At 38.1% G+C, this 25,629-nt stretch overlaps 1 protein-coding gene across 3 annotated transcripts in view; it reads left to right on the top strand.

The window, feature by feature from the left end:
* The first annotated feature begins 589 nt into the window (after nt 1-589).
* LOC115224254 (CDP-diacylglycerol--inositol 3-phosphatidyltransferase) overlaps nt 590-25,629 on the top strand; it is a 31,814-nt gene continuing 6,774 nt past the window's right edge. Inside the window, exons 1-5 of one of the 3 annotated variants that reach the window (XM_029795062.2) lie at nt 591-870; nt 6,606-6,701; nt 14,246-14,301; nt 20,143-20,199; nt 22,488-22,608. In XM_029795062.2, coding sequence (XP_029650922.1) covers nt 834-870; nt 6,606-6,701; nt 14,246-14,301; nt 20,143-20,199; nt 22,488-22,608 — 367 coding nt within the window. In that variant the 5' untranslated portion in view covers nt 591-833. Of the gene's footprint in view, nt 871-6,605; nt 6,702-14,245; nt 14,302-20,142; nt 20,200-22,487; nt 22,609-25,629 lie in introns of all 3 variants that reach the window. The other 2 variants (XM_029795060.2, XM_029795061.2) reach the window with 2 other exon arrangements.

Below are 25,629 nucleotides of genomic sequence, written 5' to 3'. Positions count from 1 at the left end.
GGGATTCTAAATGGTAGTGGTGTACACTCACAAGGTGATTGTACATGAAGAAAATTTCGTTCATCCTGCCAATGAAGACGTCCACACACAAAATATAGAAAATATGTGAATGCTTGTGAAACACAAATTACGCCATCAATTTGAAACTTCAGAGGCTTTGTTTCTTATTTGTACGAATTCATATGGCGCAATTCACTAGACAAGAATAAGACATTTATTCACTTTGGGGTGCGATATCAAGTGTGTATACTGTATGATCAAAAATAAGTTATGTTCCTTTACTTTTAATTAGTTATGACCTTTTACTATTTTTACGCACGTAAACTGAACAATTACTGCAGTGAAGTATCAAACTTGGGACGGTGGTCCCGGTGCGCGCATCCGCACTAGCTAGTCGTAGGTAGTTGATCCTACAACGACTTGCGCGTATGTTTGTATATCAAGGCTGAATACATATCAAAGAAAATTAGATAATATTTTTCGAACAAAGTAAATAATTATTTAAACTAAGTATATAAATAATTTTTATAAACAAACTAAGGTTAGGTTTAGGGTTAAAAAGTCGTTGTAGGATCGACTACTTACGACTAGCTAGCGCGGATGCGCAAGTGCGCGCACCGAGACCACTGTTCGCTAATAGTACCCTGCAGTGAAGTATCAAACTTGGGACAGTGAAATAGATGTGGTTGAATATTATAGCACTCCAATATCAAAGGATAAGCCATATTGTTTTATAATTGCTGGGAATGCCTCTCACGCACGCATTTTAAGAATGGCCTCTTCTTATTTCAACAGTTACGTTTCTTTGAGAACTCTTTAGCAAACCACAGACAATGGCCGCCGTCATATTTTATGTACCAAACATAATCGGTGAGTTAGTTTAATACTAAACTAGAGACAAAATATAGTTTTATAAATAACCACTGCGGCGGAGTTTTGGATTAGGAAGGCCGCCACATAAGTTAGATTTTGCAAATTTTTTCTTCGCTCTGCCATTTCGAAGTAGTGGTGGGTGCGTGGAATGGGAGCATGTTTCCTTCACATCGTCCTCCTCACTACCCTTCCTGTCTGATTTTAGCCAGTTTTTTTTTCTTTTGCATTCCGCATTTCAAAACCGCGTTAAGTCTTTTCGGTTTAAAAGAAAATGTAAATATCTTTAAACGATAAAGTGTGTGATTTAACAGTGATTTGGCTATTGTTTCTAGCACATCCCATGACTATCTTCCTTGTTTCGTTGTCACTTTCTCATGTATTGATGTTTTACAATATTTTTCTCCATATAACCACATTTTATGGTTTGATGATACGGAAGTAACGCGCGTGATCCATTGCTGAGATTTAAGCAACAAAATACATTTGTAATTTAAATGTTAAGTCCCCTCCATACACACACCAAAACAGGCAAGGCTGTGTGTGTGTGTGTGTGAAAGTAAAAAAATTTACAAACAGAAAAGTATGCTATTAAAATAAATGGATCTTTTCCTTTTGAACGGCACTTTGTAACATAATTTCTAGTTAACTAGTTAGGGGTGGGGGAAGGGTATCTTTTTTCTTCACAAATGTAAATAAACCCAATCTGTTTCTCAAAGGAGTGACATATTCGTTATGCACAGAATGTTATTTACCTAAATGGAGGTCAGCAATTGGTTAAAATTGCCGAAATGCTCGAGATTAAAGACGAAATATGTTACAACCTATAGAATTTTCTCAATAAAACCAAGAAAAAATGGTGTTTTATAAACACATTCTACCAGTATACGAAGTTTAAAAGTGTTTAGTTAACTAGAAATTGTGTTGACATGTGCAGTTCAAAAGGAAAAGATCCAAATAAATTACCTTTTACATACATACATTTTTTTTTTCTTTAATCACTGGATAAATACCAACAATGACCTCAGGTTCTCCAATAATTTTAAATTAGAAACCGAAACAGTGGGAGTGAGTGCAGCTGAAAAGAAATCAAAGTTAAAAAAATTTCTTTTAATAGCCTAAATGTGTTATGGAGAGACAAAAACACCAATACATGTCATAGTGACAAAGAAATGAAGAATGTGGTATGTTGTAGAAACAACAGCAAATTCTCCCTTAAACTACACATCTTTTCATTTGAAAATATTTTCAAATTTTTTATTTTTAATGTAAAGGCTTCTGCCAAGGATTTTTACTGTGTAGTGCCATAAAAATTGGCCAAAATCTTGCCTGTTTGGGACTTAAATCTCAGCAATGGATCATGCGCGTTACTTCCATATCATCAAACCATAAAATGTGGTTATGCGGAGAAAAATATTGTAAAACATCAATACATGTGAAAGTGACAACGAAACAAGGAAGATAGTCATGGGATGTGCTAGAAAAATTCATAAATTTTACAAAACATTTTTCTCATCATCCTGAAGGCTGTGGTGAAAAAAAAATTGGAAAATCCCTGGCTAAATGGAAAAAATTCATTTTATGTGGGTCCTGATCTGAAATTCTGCAATGATAATATAAGCGACTAAATTAAATGAACAATAAGCATAAAAATTATTCAAAAGGCATACACACTCCTTCATATACAACAAGGAATAGTGGTATTTATTTTATATCATTGTTAATAATTGTTCCAATGATATAAGTGACAATGAAATTCCTTTTTAACTTGAGCAGAATTAATACCCTCCAATTTTTTTTTGGTTTGAAAGCACTGGTTTATTGGTTTTCCTCACCATCAAGAAGTGGCAACCATGTGGTTCCAGGTTCATTCTCTCTGTAACATCATAAGCAAAGTTTCTTCTCTTTTAGCCACAGATTGACAAATACGTTGTTAGTAGAATTTGCTAGCTTGAATCTGTAGAGAAGCCTGACATGTATATTGGTCTGATTTGAAGGAAATCTCCACTTGTCATAATTAGCTGACTGTCTCATAATGCCATTTTTGTATTACAACATATTGTACTTATTTCTTGAATTCCATAAGGCTTTTGATTGTGTACAAAACTATTACATGTGAAATTTTTTGAAGTTATGACACAGGCACACACACAGACATGTGTGCATGCACACACACACACACACAGACATGTGCGCATGCACACACACACACATACACACATGTGAGTTGACATGATATTCATGCAAAAGTGAGCATAACTTTTTAATAAACATTCATAGGTTGTTTAAATTGCCCATTTTGGTAGAGAAATACTCTCCCTATACAAACACAGTCTTCATCACAAGAAATACATTTACACCTTTGTTGAACCCAACTTTTGAATCATCTTTGAAAAAATTCAAGTATGGATGATGGGGCACTTGCTTTTAATGATGGTGAAAAGAAAGAGGCTTGGAGAAGCCATTATGAAAGACTGCTGAATGTGGAGAATGAATGGGAGGAGGAGAGCCTGCCAAATGTTAACCCAGTAGAGGGACCAGCTATCCGAATAGACAGCTCCCTTGTAGTTAAGGCAATTAAGGGTATGAAATCAGGTAAAGCCCCCGGCCCATCAGGAATCACTGCTGAGATGCTTAAAACAGCTGGTTATGTGGGCTATGGCCTAGTCACCCGCATTGTAAACCAGGTAGTTCATAATGGAGTCATACCCAATGACTGGCGTAGCAGCACCATAGTCAACTGCTACAAGGGTAAGGGTGGTGCTCTAGATAGAAATAACTACAGGGATATTAAACTGTTGGATCAGGTGATGAAGGTCACAGAGAGTGTCATAACCCATCTCATTGCTTAGATGAGATGCAGTTCGGTTTTGTGACGGGTAGAAGCACCACTGATACTATATTCCTGGTCCGACAACTGCAGGGGAAGTACCTAGTTAAAGATAAACCTCTCTACATAGCTTTTGTGGACTTGGAGAAAGCCTTTGACAGGATCTCCTGATCCCTTATCTGGTGGTCTATGCGGAAACTGGAGATTGATGAATGGCTAATAAGGGCTGTACAGGCCCTATACAGAGAGGCTGTCAGCAAGATTAGAATTGGCAACGAATATAGTGAAGAATTCCGGGTAGAAGTAGGTGTACACCAAGGCTCAGCCCTCAGTCCCCTTTTATTCATCATAGTCCTCCAGGCAATAACAGAGGAATTCAAAACAGGTTGCCCCTGGGAGCTCCTCTATGCTGATGACCTGGCTCTCATAGCAGAATCACTACCGGAACTAGCAAAGAAATTTTGGGTGTGGAAGCAAGGGTTAGAATCAAAGGGCCTTAGAGTAAATGTAGCAAAGACCAAAGTTATAGTAAGCAGAAAGGCGAACTCAGCACACACCCCCTCAGGCAGGTGGCCCTGCTCGATCTGTAGGAAAGGTGTAGGTAGAAACTCCATAAGATGTACCCAGTGTAAGCTATGGACGCATAAGAGGTGCAGCAACATCAAAGGGAAATTAACTGATAAGATAGCTTTCATGTGCGGCAGATGCACAGGGACAATAGACACCACAGATACTCAGAAAACAGACTCCATCACACTCCAGGGGGAGAAACTAGAAGTAGTTGATAGTTTCCGTTACCTGGGTGACCAAGTTAGTAGTGGAGGTGATGTTCAGAGAGTGTCACCACTAGAATACGAATAGCCTGAGCAAAGTTTAGAAAGCTCCTACCCCTACTGGCGACAAAGGGTCTCTCACTCAGAGTGAAAGGTAGATTGTATGATGCATGTGTGTGAACTGCCATGTTTCACGGTAGTGAAACATGGGCTGTGACTGCAGAGGACATGCATAGACTTGAAAGAAATGAAGCTAGCATGATCCGCTGGATGTGTAATGTCAGTGTGCGCGCACGACAGAGGGTAAGCACCCTGAGAGAAATGCTGGACATAAGAAGCATCAGATGTGGTATGCAAGAGCGACGCGATGGTATGGTCATGTACTGCAGATGGATGTGGAGAGATGTGTGAAGAAGTGCTGTTCCCAAACAGTTGAAGGTATCAGGGGGAGACGTAGACCCAGGAAGACATGGGATGAGGTAGTCAAGCATGACCTCAGAGCGTTGGGCCTCACAGAGGCAATGGCGAAGGACCGAGATCTCTGGAGATATGCTGTGACTGCAAAGACCCGGGCTGCTTCCTACACCAGTTCCGCATAGCCCCTGCCCATTCAAAGTACCTTGGATTCCAGAACATCCCGCTGTGCTTGAGGAGACCTATTGAGTCAAGTACATGAACATCGAAATAAATATCAATGGAAATAGTAGTTGTGATACCTGTGCCGGTGGCACATAAAAAGCACCATCCGAATGTGGACGATGCCAGCACCGCCTTGACTGGCTTCTGTGCCGATGGCACATAAAAAGCACCATCCGAACGTGGCCGATGCCAGCTCTGCCTTGACTGGCTTCCGTGCCGGTGGCACGTTAAAAGCACCAACCAATCGTGGCCGACGCCAGACTCCTCTGGCACCTGTGCTGGTAGCATGTAAAAAGCACCCACTACACTCGTGGAGTGGTTGGCATTAGGAAGGGCATCCAGCTGTAGAAACACTGCCAGATCAGACTGGAGCCTGGTGCAGCCCCTGGTTTCCCAGACCCCGGTTGAACCGTCCAACCCGTGCTAGCGCGGAAAACGGACATTAAACAATGATGATGATGATGATATTTCAGATTCTTGTTCAGTTTCTTCTTTTGAATGGCTTTCCTAAGTGCTTTCAGTGTCTTAGTACAGTGCTTGTTGTTCACAGTACAGCCATATTACAAAATATCAAGGCAAATGGCACCTTTATCATCCCCAAAAAACAGTCACCATGATTCTGTGCTGAGCACTAGTTCTTGAACAGGAGTTGTGATGCGATTTCATGGACTGGGCTATTGTTTCCAGATCATAATGGTACACCTACATTTCATCCCCTATCAGTAGAATATAAAAAACAGTTTTCAAATGCTTCCAGTAGATCAGAACAAACTTCCACTCTTTTCTCTTTCAATTTACATGTCAACTGCTGGACTACCTTCTGTGATGTGCTGTGTCCACAGTTCAGTTGTGTAGCAACTCATGCATTGTGATTCATCTGTTCATGAAAGTCAGTTCATATCACTAGTCACAGTTGACAATCTCCCATTGTGTGATTTTTCTTCAAAAATAATTTTTTAAAAACTTCCTCACATATCTATGCAGAAAGCTATACCCACTTTTCTATTATTCTCAAAACAGCCCATGTAATTTCATAAGGTAGCTAGCAAAATGTCAACAAATAATGGAATAAATCATATCCTATTTTTTTTTTCCTTTATTATCAGTGAACTGTTTAAGCTTTAAGCTTACAAAGTAACTGTTCTATCTTTCGCTCATCTTTTCCGCATTGTTTGGGAATTTCTGCATTAATCAATTGAAAGCTGTCACCTCTGAAATGTAATGTTTGTAGTGTAGAAATGATATAGAAATTGAGTGAAGAGTTGTAACAGTAGGAATCAAAGTTACAATATAGAAAGGATCTGCTGGATATTAACTACAGCTAATAATTGGAATGGTTAAAAATGTCTTAGAATTTACAGAGAGAAAAAAATGAAATGTTAATAATACAGACTTATTGGATATATTCTCAAGTAAGAAACATTTTGCCTCTTTATAATAAATATGTTAAGTACACAGTTCTAAGCAAGCCTTTTCTTGTTGTTTTTTTGCAGGTTATGTTCGATTGTTGTTGCTGTTTGTAGCATTCCTTTGGTATCAAAATCCCTTCTGGTTCCTGCTTGTCTACAGTTTCTCAGCTATACTGGATGGTGAGTTTAAAATTGTAGACATATAAAGTTAGGTGAGATGTCTGGTAATGTTTAAGTGGTTGTTATAATTACTTCATTTAAGAGACTGACTCAACTAAAAAAATAAATCTACAAATGTATAACCTAAGTTAGTGATTAATGTTCATGATTATATGTGGATAGTTGACAACTACATTAAATGCAAAGAACTCCAAGTTAATGAAACCCATGGAAGTTGAAGATCAAAGAAAACTTGGGTTTCAGTGGTAATGGATTTTTCTGAAAAATATTGCATCTCGCGGTGATGATAACAAAAGAGTGAAGTGAATGGCAACATTATAGTGTTGCAGAAGACCTGATCACTTACGGGTGAAACATACCTGGTGCAAGAGTCTGAAATACTTGATATTCTGTTAATTATACATTCTAGATCTGCTTTCTCCCTTCATGTTACTGTCTTTGAACCTCCTTCATCACATTGTTCCTTAGTTCTTGCCATCAGTCTACCTTCATTCCTCCACTAAACCTCTGTATTGGTTCAATTCATCCCTCGGGCACCTTCACCCTTCACTAGGCATATATATCAGTGACTGTATCAGTTCATCCTGAACCCTTTACTAGACTATTGTATAAGAGACTGCACTAGGCCATATTCATTCCTCTAGTACATTTTCGTTACCCTTCTCTTCTACCAGCAATCATATTCTCACTCCCAGGTAAATGACCCTCCTCAATATGTAGGAAATGAGTTGGAAGAAATTCTATTTGGTGCAGTGGAATCACAGATAAAGTTGTCTTTGTATGTGGCAGATGTGTAGAAACAATAAGCACTAAGAACACATGGGAATTAGATTTTTTCAAATACCCAGGAGGCTGTCTTGAGGTTATAGTTAGTTTCTGTTACCTAAGTGACCAAATTAGTAATGGTGGAGGATGCTCTGAAAGTAATGTTTCTAGAATAAGAATAGGGTAGAGGAAGGATTCCCTCAGAGTGAAAGGTAGATGTATGATGCTTGTGTGTGAATAGCTATACTGTATAGTAGTGAGACATGGATTATGAATGCAGAAGACATACATGGACAGAAGAGAAATGAATGTAGTATGCTCCATTGGCTGTGCAACATCAGTGCATATGTACAACAAAGTGCAAATGAATTGAGAGAAAAGTTGGGCAGAAGAGGAATGAAATGTAACATGCAGGACATGGTTTGGTCATGTGATGCATATGAGGACAACTGCATAAAGAAGTACTATTCACTGAAAGTGGATGATACTTGTGGAAGGGTGAAACCCAGGAAGACATGACTTGAAGTTATAAGGACCGATCTCAGGAAGTTGGACTTCATGGAGGAAATGACCAAGGACCGAGATATCTGGCAATATGAGGTTCTTGAGAAAAGTGCTGTGTGTCCCACTCACACATAACGAGAAAACTTCTCACACACCCTACCACAACAAACCAAACAACATCTTTTCCTCACATTTCCAGTTCATGCATTATACTTACCTTCCACTCCCTAATCCTGTCTCACTGTATCATTGCTATCCACTAGCCCCCAACCTGGGTGTTCTACCCACACTTAATAAGAAAACTTTTTACACACCCTACCCAAACAAACCAATCTATATCTTTTCTTTTCCTCACATTTCCTCCTTCATACATTATACCTACCTCTCACTCCCCAATTCTGTCCTCATGGCCCTGTTTCTCTATATGATTGCTCCTCACTCTATATACCCAGGTTTTCACCACTCACTTCCCTTCCCCACTCTCTAATCATGCTTCTTTGGCAATATTTTGCAACTTATATTATGACCTTTGAACCATAAAGGTATATCCTCGCACTTGCCACCATCTATATTTCTCTCTGCCTTTACACAACCATCCCATTTCTATTCTGATCCTTGTCCCTTGTGAGTATGTCCAGCACTTTGCCATCATCTCTATCTTGCAGTCTCCCCCTCTCTCTCCTTTTCCTGCAATTCCATCAGATTGGGTAACCATGTATCTCTTTTGCAGCAGCACACTTGATTCTGTCCTCCTTCCCAATCTCTCTCTCAGGTTAGGTAACCTTGTGCTTCCTCTACAACAAGACACCTGTTTCTCTCTCTCTGTCACTATAACCTTTCATCATTTGACACAAGATCACCCCCTTTAATGCCCCATCCCCTCAAAAGATTTTTTCTTGCAAGTTACTTGTTGACCCTCTCAGTGCAGGTGCCTCTTAAAAAGCATCCAGTCCATGCTGTAAAGTGGTTGGCATTTGGAAAGGCATCCAACTGTAAAAACCTTGCCAAAACTGACTTCACCTGTGCTTGTGCCACATAAAAAGCACTATTCACTCTGCTGAGTGGTTGGTGTTAGGAAAGGCATGCAGCTGTAAAAATCCTGCTAAAACAGTCACAGAAGTCTAGTGCAGGCTTCTGCTTAGCCACCTCCTGTGAAACTGTCCCACTTATGACAGCATGAAAGATGGACATTACACATTTAGGTTTTGGCTGGTAGAACAAATTTCTATATATTTATATTACTCTATGTATTATCATATTTTTAAAAACAAAAATTATTAAAATTCTGCTCAATGATTCTAAACTTTTGGCAGCCACTATACATACACACACACATACACACACACACACATATATATACACACATACATATTATAGTATGTCATGGTGTTCTTGAAGATTTGGCCTCTTCTATATTGCATGTTTCCAGTATTGGTATTCATAATATGTGTCTAGCATGGAGTTTTTCAGATGTATATGGCAACACCAATACACATAGAATGTTAAAGAAAAATGAAGATTATATCATCTATGTAGATGTATAGAACTTTGACATCTGCTGCAATGGAGTGGTTGAACTGGAACCTCCCAATCTAAGAAATGAAAGATGTATGGGGCTCATATATAGGTAATTTCACAGGTTTTCATGCCAGATACGAAGTTTTTGCTAATTTCGAAGCAATACTGCTCTTACTGAAGTTCTCAAACATGAGACCACAAGTATTTTAAGTAAGAGTAATAGTTTAAAGTAGTAAAAATATAAATGTTGAATATTTTGTGAGTATTAAAAGTTTCTTAGGAATGCACTATTAGATATGCAGCAATAATGCCTGGACTGATTGGTTTCTTGAACAGAAATAAACATAAATTTTAATCTTGGTTATATGATATATGAAATTTTTGTTGTGCATATGCAGAATGGAATTGGATGCAAAGCAAGTAGAATATATACTGGATTAATCTGTAGGAGTACCTCTTACTTGGTCTGAAAGTGTTCCGTAATGTTAGTAGAGAACCTCTTGGCAATGCACTAGAAAGCTTGGTTTTATGAAAAGAGCATGCCAGCTTGATCATGCTCAAATATAATTGCGAAAATAGTTGCTGTAATGCTTAGCATTAACGGGATTGAACTTGTGTACTTGTTGTAGAGGTATAAGTTTTCAATAAGGTTCCAACAAACCAATAGCTTCAGACATTGGATGTAACATAAGCATGTGATTGAAACATTCCTAGCTATGTTTGTTCACATCTCTTACAGTACTCAACAGAAATTACTTGACACTTAAAATAATTATAGTAATTGATTGTAATGTAACACAAGGCCTGAAAGTTTGAAGAGGGAATTAGTCAGATTGTCTAGTATGTTATACAGGAGGAAATTTACCTTCAGTTTTTTTTTATGTTACAATAAGTAGTGTTAATTACTGGCTGTATGAACCTGTAGAACTCATGGAGTAGTTTCAGCACCCCATATATGCCATGCTTCTCTCTTATTATCCATGTTCTTTTATGTTGCTTACAGTTGTGTAGCACTCCACACATATTTCACCAAGTTTATGATTGATTTTGCTTTGATTTCTCCTGAGATTTTGAGGGTTGTTTTAGTTTAAAGGAGCAAGTTGAGCTTATTTGACACTTAGTTTCCTGAAGTCAGTCCAGCAATTTGATACTTTTTTTTTTTTAAGAAAGCCCTTCAGATAGCAAATGTGTAGGCTCTAATTTTCTGTTGGATTGACTGAAACAACTAATACTGAAGTTGTGTTTTTTTTTTTCTTTTTTTCAACCTTTGTGTAAAATCAATAGTTTTGCAGTTTAAATTATCAGCTTTTATTTGTTTTATAAAATATGTATTCTTATTATAATTTATTTTTACCTATTGGCATTTAGTGAAATTTGGGTTAGGGTTAGGTTAAAGTTATTAATGTTTTTTTAACCCTTAGGTGACCAAGTCAGTAGCAGGGGTGGATGCTCTGATAGTGTAGCTGCTAGAATAAGAATAGCCTGGGCAAAGTTCAGAGAGCTCCTACTTCTGCTGGTGACAAAGGGTCTCTCCCTCAGTGTGAAAGGTGGACTGTATGATGATTGTGTGTGAACAGCTACACTTCATGGCAGTGAAACATAGGCCATGACTGCAATCGTGACTTGCAATCGTGCAAGAAATGAAGCTAGTATGCTTCGCTAGATGTGTAATGTCAGTGTGCATACACGACAGAGTGTAAGCACCCTGAAAGAAAAGTTGGATTTAAGAAGCATCAGATGTGGTGTGTAAGAGAGATGACTGCACTGGTATGGTCATGTATTGCATATGGATGAGGACAGCTGTGTGAAAAAGTGTCACACCCTAGCAGTAGAGGGAACTTGTGGAAGAGGTAGACCCAGGAAGACCTGGGATGAGGTGGTTAGGCACGGCCTTTGAACGTTAGGCTTCATGGAGGTGATGACGAGTGACTGAGACCTTTGGAGATATGCTGTGCTTGAGAAGACAGCTAGCCAAGTGAGACCGTAACTGTGGCCTATGCCCATTTAAGAATAGCCTTCAATCATTGGGCAATGAACTGTGCTTCAGAAGACCTGTTGAGTCAAGTGAAGTCATTGTCATGGCCGATGCCAGTACTGCCTGACTGGCTCTTGTGCCAGTTGCACATAAAAAGCACCATTCAAACATGGTCATTGTCAGTGCTGCCCGACTGGTTCCCATGCTGATGGCACATAAAAAGCACCATCCAAGCATGGTCAATGCCAGTACTACCTGCCTGGTGACACATACAAAGCACCCACTCTTGGAGTGACTGGTGTTAGGAAGGGCATCCAGCTGTAGAAACTTTGCCAGATCACATTGCAGCCTAGTACAGCCTTCAGGCTTGTCAGTCCTCAGTCCAACCTATGCCAGCATGGAAAGCGGATGTCAAATGACGACAATGATGAGGATTCCACAGAAGGATGAAGTGCATAGTTGATCTTGGCAGAATTTGATCTCAGAATGTAAAGAACTGGAAATAATGTTAATAAGCATTTTGCCCAATACACTAATATTTTTGCCAGCTCACCAATGATAATAATTATATAAAGTATGTGATATGTTTTAATTAGTCCACATTACTCTAAGCATAGGGCTGTGACTATTTCATGCCAGTGGGCTACATCTTTGATTTCAGACCAAGAGAGACTGATTGCTTTCACTTCATCCTTCATGCATCCTTTCCAGATCTTCTTAGGTTGTCTGACCTTCCTCCTTCATTCAAGTTGCCAGTCTAACACTTGTCTTGCAATGCTGCTTTGAGTTCTTAGAGTGTGATTTCCTTTTCAGAATTTCTTGATTGATGGGAATTTGTTTCATTCTTTCTCACAGACTTCTGTTTGAAATTTTGTCTGGCCACCAGATTTTGAGACTGTAGCATAGATATTTATTTATGAAGGTCTGTATATTACTCTTTATGGTTTTGGTGACCCTTGGCTTTTCTGACCCATATAGAACAGTCTTGACATTGGAACTGAAGATGTGGAGCTTTATTTTAAAGGAAATGGCTTGGGCATCCCAGACTGGTCAAAAGCTGTTGCATGCATACCAGGCCATACTGATCCTGGACCTCACATTCTTCTCAGTTCCACCTGTCTTTTAGACAATGCTGCCTAGACACACAAAGCTTTCTGCTGTCCAGAAGGGCTTCAATGCCAATTCAAATTGGTTCCTGCAAACAAGTGTTCAGTGTCAAAATTTGTCTTATTCTGGTTCACTTGGAAGCCCATTTTCATTGCCTATTCAGCTAACTTCATAGCCTAGGACTGCATCACCTGGTGGCAGTGTGACAGTCCTACATCATCTGCACAACAAAGATCTTCCAGTCACTTCATAGCTGTGCAGCTGATTCCAGCACCACTTCTTAATGTTATTTCATTTGTGGTGTGTATTACTATTCACAAATGAGTAAGATTGTATCAGGTCATCCAATAATTTCTGTCCGAAGTTTTAATAAAGAAAACAAGTGATCAAATGTTATATTTAATTGAAATTTAATCATCAATGTACTTTCCCTGATTATCTATGACTTCCTTCCATCTATTTACAAGCTTTTTAATTCCATCAATGTAATACTCTTTTGGTTTCAAAGTGAAGAACTCTGAAATATCAGTTTCGACCTAATTCTGACTTGCGAAAGTTATGTCTCTCAAATGATTCTGTAAACTACGAAACAAATGGTAGTCTGAAGGAGCAAAGTCGGGAGAATAAGTTGGATGAGGAATTTTTTAACCTTAACCCTAGCCCAACCAAGTTCTTCGATCTTCTGTGATGTGATCTTTGCAATGTGGGGGTCGCACATTGCCCTGATGAAACAGCACTCCTTTTTGATTCACTAAAGTAAGTCTTTTCTTCTTCAAAGTTTGGTTCAAATGCTCTAATTGCTGACAGTAGACTTGAGAATTGATTGTTGCATTTGGTGGTAATAATTCAATGTGAATTACTCCTTTGCAATCTCACCAGATAGAGAGAAGAAACTTTTTTCCATGAAGTTCCCTTCTCGGTTCTGGTTGAGTTTTTTTCTCTTTTACCAAGCCACTGTTTACAACATTTAACATTTCAAGAGAAGATCTACTTTTTGTCACCAATCACAGATCTATCCAAAAAGGGTGAAATGAGTTTGTGAGAATGGAGAGAAGAGCAGATGTCAACTCAGGATTTGCAGTTGCTTTCGGACAAGTCATGAGGCACCGATTTTCCAAGTTTAGGAATCTTTCCAAGTTGTTGAAGATGACGATGAACAGTTGTATGGTTTGAAGTAAGTTTTATTGCCAATTCTTCAACTGATAATGCAGGACTTTCTTCAAGTAATGCCTCAAGGAGCTTATCATCAAACTCAACTGGACGTCCTGTTCAATCTTCATCTTCAAGGCTGAACTCTCCACTTTTGAATTTTGCAAACCATCTTCTGCAAATTCTTTCATTCAAGCATTCTTTCCCATAAACTGAGTATATGTTTCGAGTCGCTTCGACTGCAGAGTTTCCTTTTTTGTACTCATAAAGCATTATGTGCCTTAAATGCTCTTTGGATACTTCCATGTTAGAAAGGGTTTTAATCAAAGAAATTTTAATTCTATTTGTAAAATAATATTTAATTAGTTTAAATGTACACAAATGCATAAAAATAATTTTTAATTCCATTAGACATTCTAAAATACTATTAAATTTCATTCAGTTTTAAAAAAGGTAAGATTGGACAGAACTTATGGGATGACCTGATATATATTTTCTTGAATTTCTTTTCTTTTCCATTACCCAGGTATTGATGGTTACATGGCTCGCAAACTTAACCAAGTATCAGAATTCGGGAGTTTAGTAAGTGAAATTCCTTATTCTCTGTAAAGTAATTCACACAACATATATACTATTTTCTCAACCTATGGGGATGCTTAGATTTCATAGACATTTTGTTTCCTTTCATATGATGTTTATCTGAATTAGACTTATATACTACAAGATAGAAAATTGTGATTTTCAAAAATTTGTGAACATAATTCAGAGTATAAAGGTAACAGAATGGCTTTTGGTAGCAGTTAAGACCAGATTGCAAAGTCAGTTTTGATCTGTAGCATTGGTTTCAAAATTGTTGATAGTGAATTTCAATTATTAAGCTATAAAAAATATTACTGAAGCAAATGATAAAGTTCGTCCTTACATAAAGTCAATAAAATTTGATTGAAATTACATTTTTAGAAAGAACCAGTAGCTGTATGCAAACAATTTCAAATTGACAAATACCAGCCCTCATCCGAGATTAGTGACAAAATTTTTCTCCTTTCTTTTTATTAATGAGAAAATAGAATAGACTTGGCATTCATATCAATCTTCTTTGTTTTGTGGTAGTGTTGGACAAGTTTAACCTTTTTGAAACCAATGCGTCTAGAACCGCTCCTGGCTCTGAAGTACAACTATCTTGTTTTCAAAAAATTTCTGAATTAAAACCTTCCACCAAACCTTAGTCACAATTTATGTTCCTAACACTAGCTTAATGATAACTAAGTTAATTTTTCTAAATTCTTTGTTATATTTAAAATTAATTGAAAGAAGCACAAAGTATCTCAAAAGAAATATCGTAACAAAACAGTTAAAAATTTGAAGCCATCTTAATTTTACTAGACAATAATAGTTTGTCTACCACCTATTTAACCCTGTAGTACCCATCAATTCAGTTTAGAAAATAAAGACAGATGGTGTGATGCTGGACAGTCAGCAGAAAATTATGAGTGCAATGAATCTAACGTTTTGGCAGTCTGAAATGACACATTACTTATAGATGTTTTCGATCTAGTTTGGATTCTTTGCCATCAAATTTGAATTTTTCAATTAGTACTCAAGCCTTGAAAAAAAAAGAGTTAAACTACATCAGCCATAAGGGAATACATGTCTATCTTATCTAACTAATCCAGTAGAGCCCACCAATTGATATCTGAAAAGTTTGATGAAATAACTCATGAACACTGCAATAGCTTCTACCAAAAGATGCTCCGTTACATCGACCGGTCTGAACAAGGGGAGATAATAAACGAATGATTCTTTTTTCTATTATCTTCCCTTGTTCAGACTGATCGACCTAACGGAGCATCTTTTGGTAGAAGCTATCGCAGTGTTCATGAGTTATTTCATCAAACTTTTCAGATATCAATTGGTGGGCTCTACTGACGAGTTAGATAAGATAGACATGTATTCCCTTACGGCTGATGTAGATTAACTCGCTCAAGGCTTGAGCACCAACTGAAAAATTCAAATTTGATTGCAAAGAATTCAAATTTGATGGCAAAGAATCCAATTTAGATCGAAAATATCTATATGTATTAAAGTTTTGAAGTTGTCTCCCCTGTTTTTCATGACTAGAATTCATCATGAAACTAAAGAATATTTCTCTTCACCATAGCTGAATCATCATCATTATTTAACATCCACTTTCTATGCTGCCATGGGTTCGACAGTTTCACAGGAGCTGGCTAAGCAGAAGACTGCACATGCTTTGCTGTTTTTACATGGTTTTTACGACTGGATGCCCGGTCCTATTTCATAATGGTCTACTATCATATATTAATTAAAAAACGTAATATATTTCACTACAAGTTGATTACAGTATATTAAAGTCAGTGACGCAAGCTACAGTTTTCGTCGAAAAAGCATGTGGTTGCAATTCATACTTTTATTTCCAGCCGAATGTAAGAAGCAAAAAGAATTATTGACTTCTGTAAGAGGTTTATTGCCTCAAAATGTTTTTTGTATAGAAAAAATTTAAGAGGTTTATTGCCTCATTAATGTGTTTTTTTTTTTAACTGTGTAAGAAGTTTATTGCCTTGGTATGATACTTTAAAAGAACAATGTTTTAGAGAAGCAAAATTCGGCAGGTGCTTTTCGTCTTCTCCCATCCTTATCATCCTTGTATCATTATTATTCATCTCATTAATGTCCATGTCCAGCCTGCAAGCTTCCTTACTCTATATACTGCCTTTATGGCAAATTCAATAAAATAAAGATGCTTGCTTCCCAACCACATGTTTGTGCATTCAGTCCCACTGCGTGGAACCTTGTGCAGGTGTCTTCTACTATAAACTGAAAGAAGTCCATCATATATATATTTATACATATGTATATATATATATGTTTATGTGTCTGTGTTTGTGCCCCTACCACTTCTTGACAACTGATGTTAGTGTGTTTATATCTCTGTAACTTAGCAGTTCACCAAAAGAGAATAATAGAATAAGTACAAGACTTATAAAGAATAAGTCCTGAGGTCAATTTGTTCGACCAAAGGCGGTGCGCCAGCATGGCAGCAATCAAATGACTGAAACAAATAAAAGAAAAAAATATATATATGCGTGTGTGCAGGGGTATTTGGGTCATTTTGTCTTTTAATCTTTTGTGAAAAACATGTCCAACCATGGGGAAACAGGTGAATGTTGGGTACAGGAATGACATCTGGATGTAGAAAATCTACCTCAGCATTTTCCATCAAACCCATGTAAGCATGGACAAGTGTATATTAAAACAATAGTAGTATCTACACAGTATTCTCCACATTATTATACATACAATGTAGCCTCTGCATTTCTATATGATGTATGCAATTTGAGCTTATGTGTGTGGTTTTGCATGGTCAGGTTAAATAATGAATTCCTTTAGAATAAGAATAGGTAGCTATGGATGGAATTGTTTTTGATTAGAAATCTGTTTGACTGGCTGACTTACAGCCAAACATTTTATACAAAATGATGTCATCATTAGTCAATCATCATCATCATCGTTTAATGTCTGTTTTCCATGCTAGCATGGGTTGGACGAAAAAAAAATTATATAGTCCCTCCTTACTATATAAAAAGATACAATATGAGTTCTCAAACAATTTCAATATTTTCAATGCTGTAACTTGGGCTAACTATATTTTTCTGACCCAATCATTTCACTTTACAAAGGGAGAGAAAAATCAAAGTGTCTAAAGTCCATCTGGTGACGTTGATCGCCTGGGGCTAAAAGCATCTGTAACACCCCACCCCCAGTGGCTAGCCACATTCAGATGGCTAGTACACCTTACGTTGTCGAGCGGTTAATGTTTATATCTCGTTCAGAGATTTACTATTGCTTTCAGACAGCTTTTCTAAATCAGTGATAGTGGTTGCTGTGAAAAACGTTATATATTATTTGCAAGGGGGCTCCTTCATCAAAGACCGGTGCTTACCATGCGTTGACGAGAGGCAATTACCTTGAAACTATAGTCCGTATGTAGTACTTAGGTTTTCGAGGGAGGATGACCTCCCTTTGCAAATAACACAAGGGCACTGAGATAGTGTCTAAAGTCCATCTGGTGACGTTGATCGCCTGGGGCTAAAAGCATCAGTAACACCCCACCCCCAGTGGCTAGCCACATTCAGATGGCTAGTACACCTTACGTTGTCGAGCGGTTACTGTTTATATCTCGATCAGAGATTTACTATTGCTTTCAGATTATTTTTATTTGTTGATCAAATTTTTTTTTCGAGACTGTTATTTTAACCGGTCTTATTAATAGCATATAGATTAACAGGTAGATTAACAGAGTAGTCTTTGTATGTGGCAGATGTGCAGGAACAATACTCACTAAGAGCACACACGAATTAGATTTTCTCCAATTCCCAGGAGACTCTTGAGGTTGTAGGTAGTTTCTGTAAATTAGGTGAACAAATTTGCAATGGTGGAGGATACTCTGAAAGTATTATTTCTAGAATAAGAATTTGGTGGTGGAAGTTCAGAGAGCTGTTACGTCTGTTGGCAACAAAAGGCCTCTCGCTCAGAATGAAAAGTAGACTATATGATGATTGTGTACGAATGGCTATACTCCATGGTAGTGAGACATGGACTCTGAATGCTGAAGACATGCGTAGACTGGAGAGAAATGAAGGTAGTATCAGTGCACATGTATGACAAAGTACAAATGTATTGAGAGAAAAGTTGGGCATAAGAGAAATCAAATGTAGCCTGCACAAGAGAAGACTATGTTGGTTTGGACATGTGATGCATATGAATGAGGACAGTTGGATAAAGTGGATGGTACCCATGGAAGCCGGAGACTAAGGAAGACATGGGATGAAGTGATAAGGAATGATCTCAGGAAGCTGGACCTCACGAAGGAAATGACCATGGAGTGCGATGTCTGGCGATAGAAATTTCTTGAGAAGGCCCACCCACATCAGCAAAAGTGAGTTCTAGAAACGCTGTGTCCCACCCACGCTTAACTAGAAAGTTTCTCACACACTCTACCACAACGAACCAAACTGTCTCTAAATCCCTTCTCTTCCTCACATTTCTGCTTCATGCACTATAATTACCTCCCACTCCCCAAACTTGTCCTCTTTGCCCTGTGCCACTGTATCATTGCTCTCTGCTTGCCCCTGACCTGTGCATTCTACCCACATGCCCTGTCTCACTCACTCTGTTATTGCCAATCTGCTATTCCCTGACCTGAGTGTTCCCCCCACACATAACAAGAAAACTTTTCCTTCACCCTACCCCAACAAACCAATCTATATCTCTTTCTTGTATTTCCTCTTTCATTCACTATGTGTAGCTCTCCCACCCCAATCCTGTCCTCACTCCTCTGTATCATTGCTATCCAGTAGCCCCTCCAACTATATGTACCCATGTCTTTTGCCACTCACTCGCACTCCCTTCACAATACCCTGTCACATATTATGGCATTTGAAGCTCAAAGGTATGTCCTGGCACTTACCACTATCTATATCTCTCTCTTCCTTTACTCAACCATCTCAATTATATTCTGATCCCCATTCCTTGTGGGTAAGCTTGGCATGTTGCCACCATCTTCATCCTGCTGTCTCTCACTTTCTCTCCCTCTTTCTCCTGTATTTCCCTCAGGTTGGGCAACCTTGTTTTTGCTTTGTGGTAGCACACCTATTTCTGTCTTCATTCCTGATCTCTCTCTCTGGCCAGGTAACCTTGTACTTCCTCTACAGCAAGACACCTGTATCTATCTCACTATAACCTTTTCATCATCACCTCCTCCCCTCTTAAAAGTGTTTTTCTTGCCAGTACTTGCAGGTGCCACTTAAAAGCACCCAGTCCACACTGTAAAGTGTTTGGTGTTCAGAAGGACATCCAGCTGTAAAAACCTTCCAAAAACTGACGGTTGTGCCATGTAAAAAGCACCACTCACCTCGCCTATGCTTCTGCCACAAAGAGCACTAAGTCCACTCTGCTGAGTGGTTGGTGTTAGTAAGGGCATCCAGCTGTAAAAAGCCTGCCAAAACAGTTACAGAAGTCTGGTGCAGGCTTCATGCTGGCCTGCTCTTGTGGTACCAACCACCTAGGCTAGCATGGAACATGGACGTTAAATGATGATGATGATGAATTGTACTTACTTATGATTAAATGTAAGTTAGGGTTGAAGCAAATCAAATCAATGAGGAAAGGTGCTCCGGATGAGGCCATCTCATCTTTTTCAGATATATTGAATTTAGAACTACAATAAATGATTTATCTTTTTTTAAGAAGATAATCAGTCATGATTTGGTTGCTATTTCTTGCCAGTCAACCAAATGTATGTGCACACTTAATAATTTCCACTGATTGGGTTTTTTGCTTTTTTTTTTTTTTTTTTATAAAAGTTTTAAGCTCTTTTAGTACTATGATAACTTATTTTTGCAGTTGGATGTTGTTGTGGACAATATTGGTCGAGGGATGCTCTGGTGCCATCTGCATAAAGTAAGTTCTATTGCCATTTTGTCAATCTGTTTACCTGGAAAATGACTGTTTATAGCTTCAGAATGTTAACTTTTATTGCTTTATTCATGACACCCTTCTATTGCAACAATTTGTTTATGGAGATGTAAGCTGCTACATAATCTTAGATAAAAATGAAATTTACTTTTGATTAGGATAACAATTTATTACTGTAAATGTAACTGTATTAACAAAAAAATTGTAGTGGTGCCACCTCTTATTGTATGATCACCTGCAACATGTGTGGTATCAATCATAAGCTTGCTAGCTATTGAGAATAAAATATCTTGGTGATAGATGCAGAACATAACTAGTGTCAGGTTTGGAATATGTTGGTTGTCTAGTTTTTGAGTAGAAAACAACAGAGTATTGTAACAATGCTCTATTGTTTTCAAATCAATTTTTTAGATTCTTGTTGATTAAAAATGTACACTATAACAGAAAACATGGATTATGCAGCACAAGATTTATTTATTATTATGGTTATGGAAGGTTTGTCAGTACTTTCAGCTCAGACATGAGCAAGGTCAGTAGTGCTTTTTATGTAACACAAGCACAGGCAAGGTCAGTAGTGCTTTTTATGTGGCACAAGCACAGCAAGGTCAAAAACACTACTGTCCTTGCCTGTGTCGCAAGCACTCCTGACCTTGTTTGTGCCACATAAAAAGCATTACTGACCTTGCCTGTGCTTGTGCCACATAAAAAGTACAGGCAAGGTCAGTAGTGCTTTTTATGTGGCACAAGCACAGTCATGGTTAGTAGTACTTTTTATGTGATACAAGCACAGGCTAGGTCAGTAGTGCTTTTTATGTGACAGAGGGAAGGTCAGTCATGCTTTTTATGTGGCACAAGCAATGTCAGTTTTGGAAAGTTTTTTTACAGCCGGGTGTCCTTCCAAACACCAACTACCACCAAGTACTTGCATGACAAAATAAAAAAAAAAAACTTTCTGGAGGGAAGGAGGCATTGGAGGAGGTGATCTTGTGTTGGATAATGAAAGGTTATAGTGAAACAGATTGAGGTTTCTTTGCTGTCGAGGAAGTACAAGGTTACCTGGCCACCTGATGGGAGAGAGATCAAAGGAAATATGCAGTTACCCAACCTGAGGGAAGTGCAGGAAAGAGTTGGAGACAGCAGGATAGAGATGGTGGCAAAATGCTAGGCATACTCACAAGGAACAGGGATCAGAATATAAATGGGATGGTTGAGTAAAGTAAGAGAGAGATATAAATGGTGGCAAGTTGCAGGGCGTACCCTTGAGATTCCAACACCATAATATAAGTGGTAGAATGTTGCGAAGGAAGTATGATTAAAGAGAGAGTAAGTGGTGAAAAACCTGGGTATATATAGATGGGGGGGGGGGCTACCAGATAACAATGATATAGAGGAACTGGGTCGAGAGGGCAGGATTGGAGAGTGAGAGCTAGGCATAGTGTATGAAGGAGGAAATGAGAGAAAGAGATGTGGAGATGTAGATTAGTTTGTTAGGGTAGGGTGAGGGATCTTGTTATGTATAGGTGGAACATACAAGTCGTGGGCTAGCAAATAGCAATAATACAGTGAGACAGGGTGTGTGGGTTGAACACAGGTCAGGGGCAAATGATACAGTGACAGAGGGTCAAGAGGATAGGATCAGGGAGTGGGAGGTATGCCTGGTACATGAAGCAGAAATGTGAGGAAGAGAAATGTGGAGACATAGTTTGGTTTGTTGTGGTAGAGTTTGTGGGAAGTTTCCATAAGTGTGGCTGGGACACTGCTTTTAGGACTCAGTTTTGCTGACATAGGCAGGTCTTCTCAAGAACTTCATATCACAAGACATCTCGGTCCATTGTCATTTTCTCTGTGAGGCCCAATTTCCTGAGATCACTCCTTACCACTTCGTCCCATGTCTTCCTGAGTCTCCCCCATCCACAGGTGCCATCCACTTTCAGTAATTGGCACTTATTTATGCAGCTGTCCTCATTCATACACATCACATCCTAACCAATATAGTCTTCTCTCTAGTCTTAGATTCTGTCAGAATCATGCAAGCATGGAAAAGTGCATGTTAAATTAATGATGATATTGAAGGATATTTTTGTCCAGCTATACAAATAATTAACATTAAAATAAATTGCACCAATCCATTTAATGACTCAATTCTTTTTAAATGTAATTTGTCTATACCTGTTTTGCATATATTGTAAGCCACCTAATTGCTTACAGCCTCTATAACTGTGTCATCAAAAATGTTATTCGTAAATTAGCAACAGCTTCCCTTGTTTTTTCAGTATCTTTACTTGATATCAGTTGTGGAATGGTTAACATTAGTGTGTACCCACTGTAGAGGACCAAACTGGAAGGCTCTCAAGAAAAAACATCCTTGGATTATAGAAAGAGTTATGGACAAAGGTAATTTCAATGAAAATTTTGGATAAGTTTTGTTGTGATATGAATGGAATATATCAGATCATCTGATCACTTCCTAATAGCAACTACTCTATACACAATATATGGCAATTTCAAGCCAGCTGTTTGATGCCAATTATCACTGACAGCTCCTGCTTCATTCATGATCCAACATCAATAGCTATGAGATGATTGAACCCATCATTTCAGGCAAATCCATAACCAATTAACTATGCCTCAAATGATTTGCAAAGTTTTACTGCAGCTGTCTGGGCAAGAAAACAAAAAAATGACCTACAAAGAGTAGGGAATCTTGCCCACTGCAAAACTGGGTGACATTCATTCAATAGTGTAAAAGAAATCTTTCTGCATCGTATCGCTCCGACCCTTCGTCCCCTTGCCATAAAAACATCTCTATCAACTTTGGGTAGTCCTTTTCCTCTCTTCTTTCTATGGGGAAATATTCCATACTTTTAACCTATTCTCTTCAAATCTACCCCTTTTCATTTCATCATCCTCAGATCACAGAAAGTGTGGAAATATATATTTCAAATTAACAAAGCTACTAACCCTGACAATGTCCCTTTTACCACAATCTATCACCTGTTTAATTCAGCCCCTGCAAAACCACATTAAACACAATGCCCAATCGTCCCTACCAAGGACATTGACCTTCTAGAATTTTTTACATGCAAGTGTTTACCAACAGCGATTTAAATGAGACATTAATGGCATCAAGCTTATCAGTCCTTTCCTCCAGAATCCATACAAAAAAAAGAAAATTAATAGTTCAAATCCCTGTAGCAACTTTGTCATGGATAATAGCTGCTACATGACCAAATACAAACGTATGGCAGGATTCTGTACGTGATTAAAATTGCTTGACTTGGTAGAAATAGCACTCAAATATCCCTCAGATCATACTTTTCTATTCTGATGGACCAATGTCAGATCATGTAAATAGTTGCTTCACTTCCTAGAAATAGCAGTCAAATCTACTTCATCACACTTTTCTATTCTAATGGGCCAGTGTCAGATCCTCTAAATAATGCTTGACGTTCTAGAAATAGAAGTCAAATCCCATTCAGATCACACTTTTCTATTCTAATGGACCAATGTCAGATCCTGTAAATAGTTGCTTTACTTGCTAGAAGTAGCAGTCAAATCTTCAAACCTTCATCAGATGACACTTTTCTATTCTAATGGACCAATGACAGAACCTTTAAATAGTTGCCTGACGTTCAAGAAATAGCAGTCAAATCTTCAGATCACACTTTTCTATGCTAATGGATCAATATCAGATTCTCTAAATAGTTTCTTGACTTGCTAGAAATAGCAGTCAAATCTTCCTCAGATCACACTTTTCTATTCTAATGGGCCAGTGTCGGATCCTCTAAATAGTTGCTTGAGTTCCTAGAAATAGCAGTCAAATCTCCCTCAGACCACACTTTTTTATTCTATGTCAGATCCTCTAAATAGTTGCTTGACTTGCTAGAAATAGCAGTCAATTCTCCATCAGACCACACTTTTCTATTCTATGTCAGATCCTCTAAATAGTTGCTTGACGTTCTAGAAATAGGACTCAAATCTCCCTCAGATCACACTTTTCTATTCTAATGGACCAATGTCAGATCCTCTAAATAGTTGCTCAACTTCCTAGAAATAGCAGTCAAATCTCCTTCAAATCAAATTTTTCTATTCTAATGGACCAATGTCAGATGCTCTAATTATTTGCTTGAATTGCTAGAAATAGTAGTCAAATCTTCCTCATATCACACTTTTCTATTCTAATGGACTGATATCAGATTCTGTAAATAGTGACTTGACTTGCTAGAAATAGCAGTCAAATCTCCTCCAGATCACACATTTCTATTCTAGTGGAGCGATGTCAGATCCTGTAAACAGTTGCTTGACTTGCTAGAAATAGCAGTCAAATTTTCCTCAGATCACACTTTTCTATTCTAATGGATTAATGTTAGATCCTCTAAATAGTTGTTTGACTTGCTAGAAATAGCAGTCAAATCTCCTTCAGATCACACATTTCTATTCTAATGGAACAATGTCAGATCCTCTCACTATTTGCTTGACTTGCTAGAAATAGCAGTGTAGTCTTCCTCAGATCACACTTTTCTATTCTAATGGACCAATGTCAGATCCTCTAAATAGTTGCTTGAGTTGCTAGAAATAGAAGTCAATTCTTAAAACCTTCCTCAGATCACACTTTTCTATTCTAATGTACAAATGTCAGAACCTCTAAATAGTTGCTTGACTTGCTAGAAATAGCACTCAAATCTCCTTCACACCACACTTTTGTATTCTATTGTACCAATGTCAGATCCTCTAAATAAATGCTTGTATTGCTAGAAATAGCAATCAAATCTTCCTCAGATCACACTTTTCTTTTCTAATGGACCAATGTCAGATTCTGTAAATAATTGCTTCACTTGTTAGAAATAGCAGTCAAATATCCCTCAGATTATACTTTTCTAATCTAATGGACCGATGTCAGATCCTCTCAACAGTTGCTTGATGTTCTGGAAATAGCAATCAAATCTCCCTCACATCACACTTCTCTATTCTAATGGACCAATGCCAAATCCTCTAAATTGCTGCTTGACGTGCTAGAAATAGCAATCAAATCTCCCTCAGATAACACTTTTCTATTCTAATGGAACAATGTCAGATCCTGTATATAGTTGCTTGACTTGCTAGAAATTGCAGTCAAATCTTCCTCTGATCACACTTTTCTATTCTAATGGACCACTGTTAGATCCTCTAAATCAGGGGTGGGCGAACTACGGGCCGCATGCGGCCCGCCGAGAGCTTTTATGAATCCCAACTTCTATGCAGATACTTCGTAACTGTACGGTAATTCACAATATTTTCACATGATTTTTATAAATGAGGCCCGCCAAGGTTCCAAAGACGCACTGTGCGGCCCGCGATCAAAAAAGTTTGCCCACCCCTGCTCTAAATTGTTGCTTGAGTTGCTAGAAATAACAGTCAAATCTCTTTCACATCACA

This window comes from Octopus sinensis, linkage group LG25, assembly GCF_006345805.1.
Source record: "Octopus sinensis linkage group LG25, ASM634580v1, whole genome shotgun sequence".
Classification (NCBI taxonomy): Eukaryota; Metazoa; Mollusca; class Cephalopoda; order Octopoda; family Octopodidae; genus Octopus; species Octopus sinensis.
Note: the sequence above shows the minus strand (reverse complement) of the source record. Positions and strands in the feature narration are given on the sequence as shown.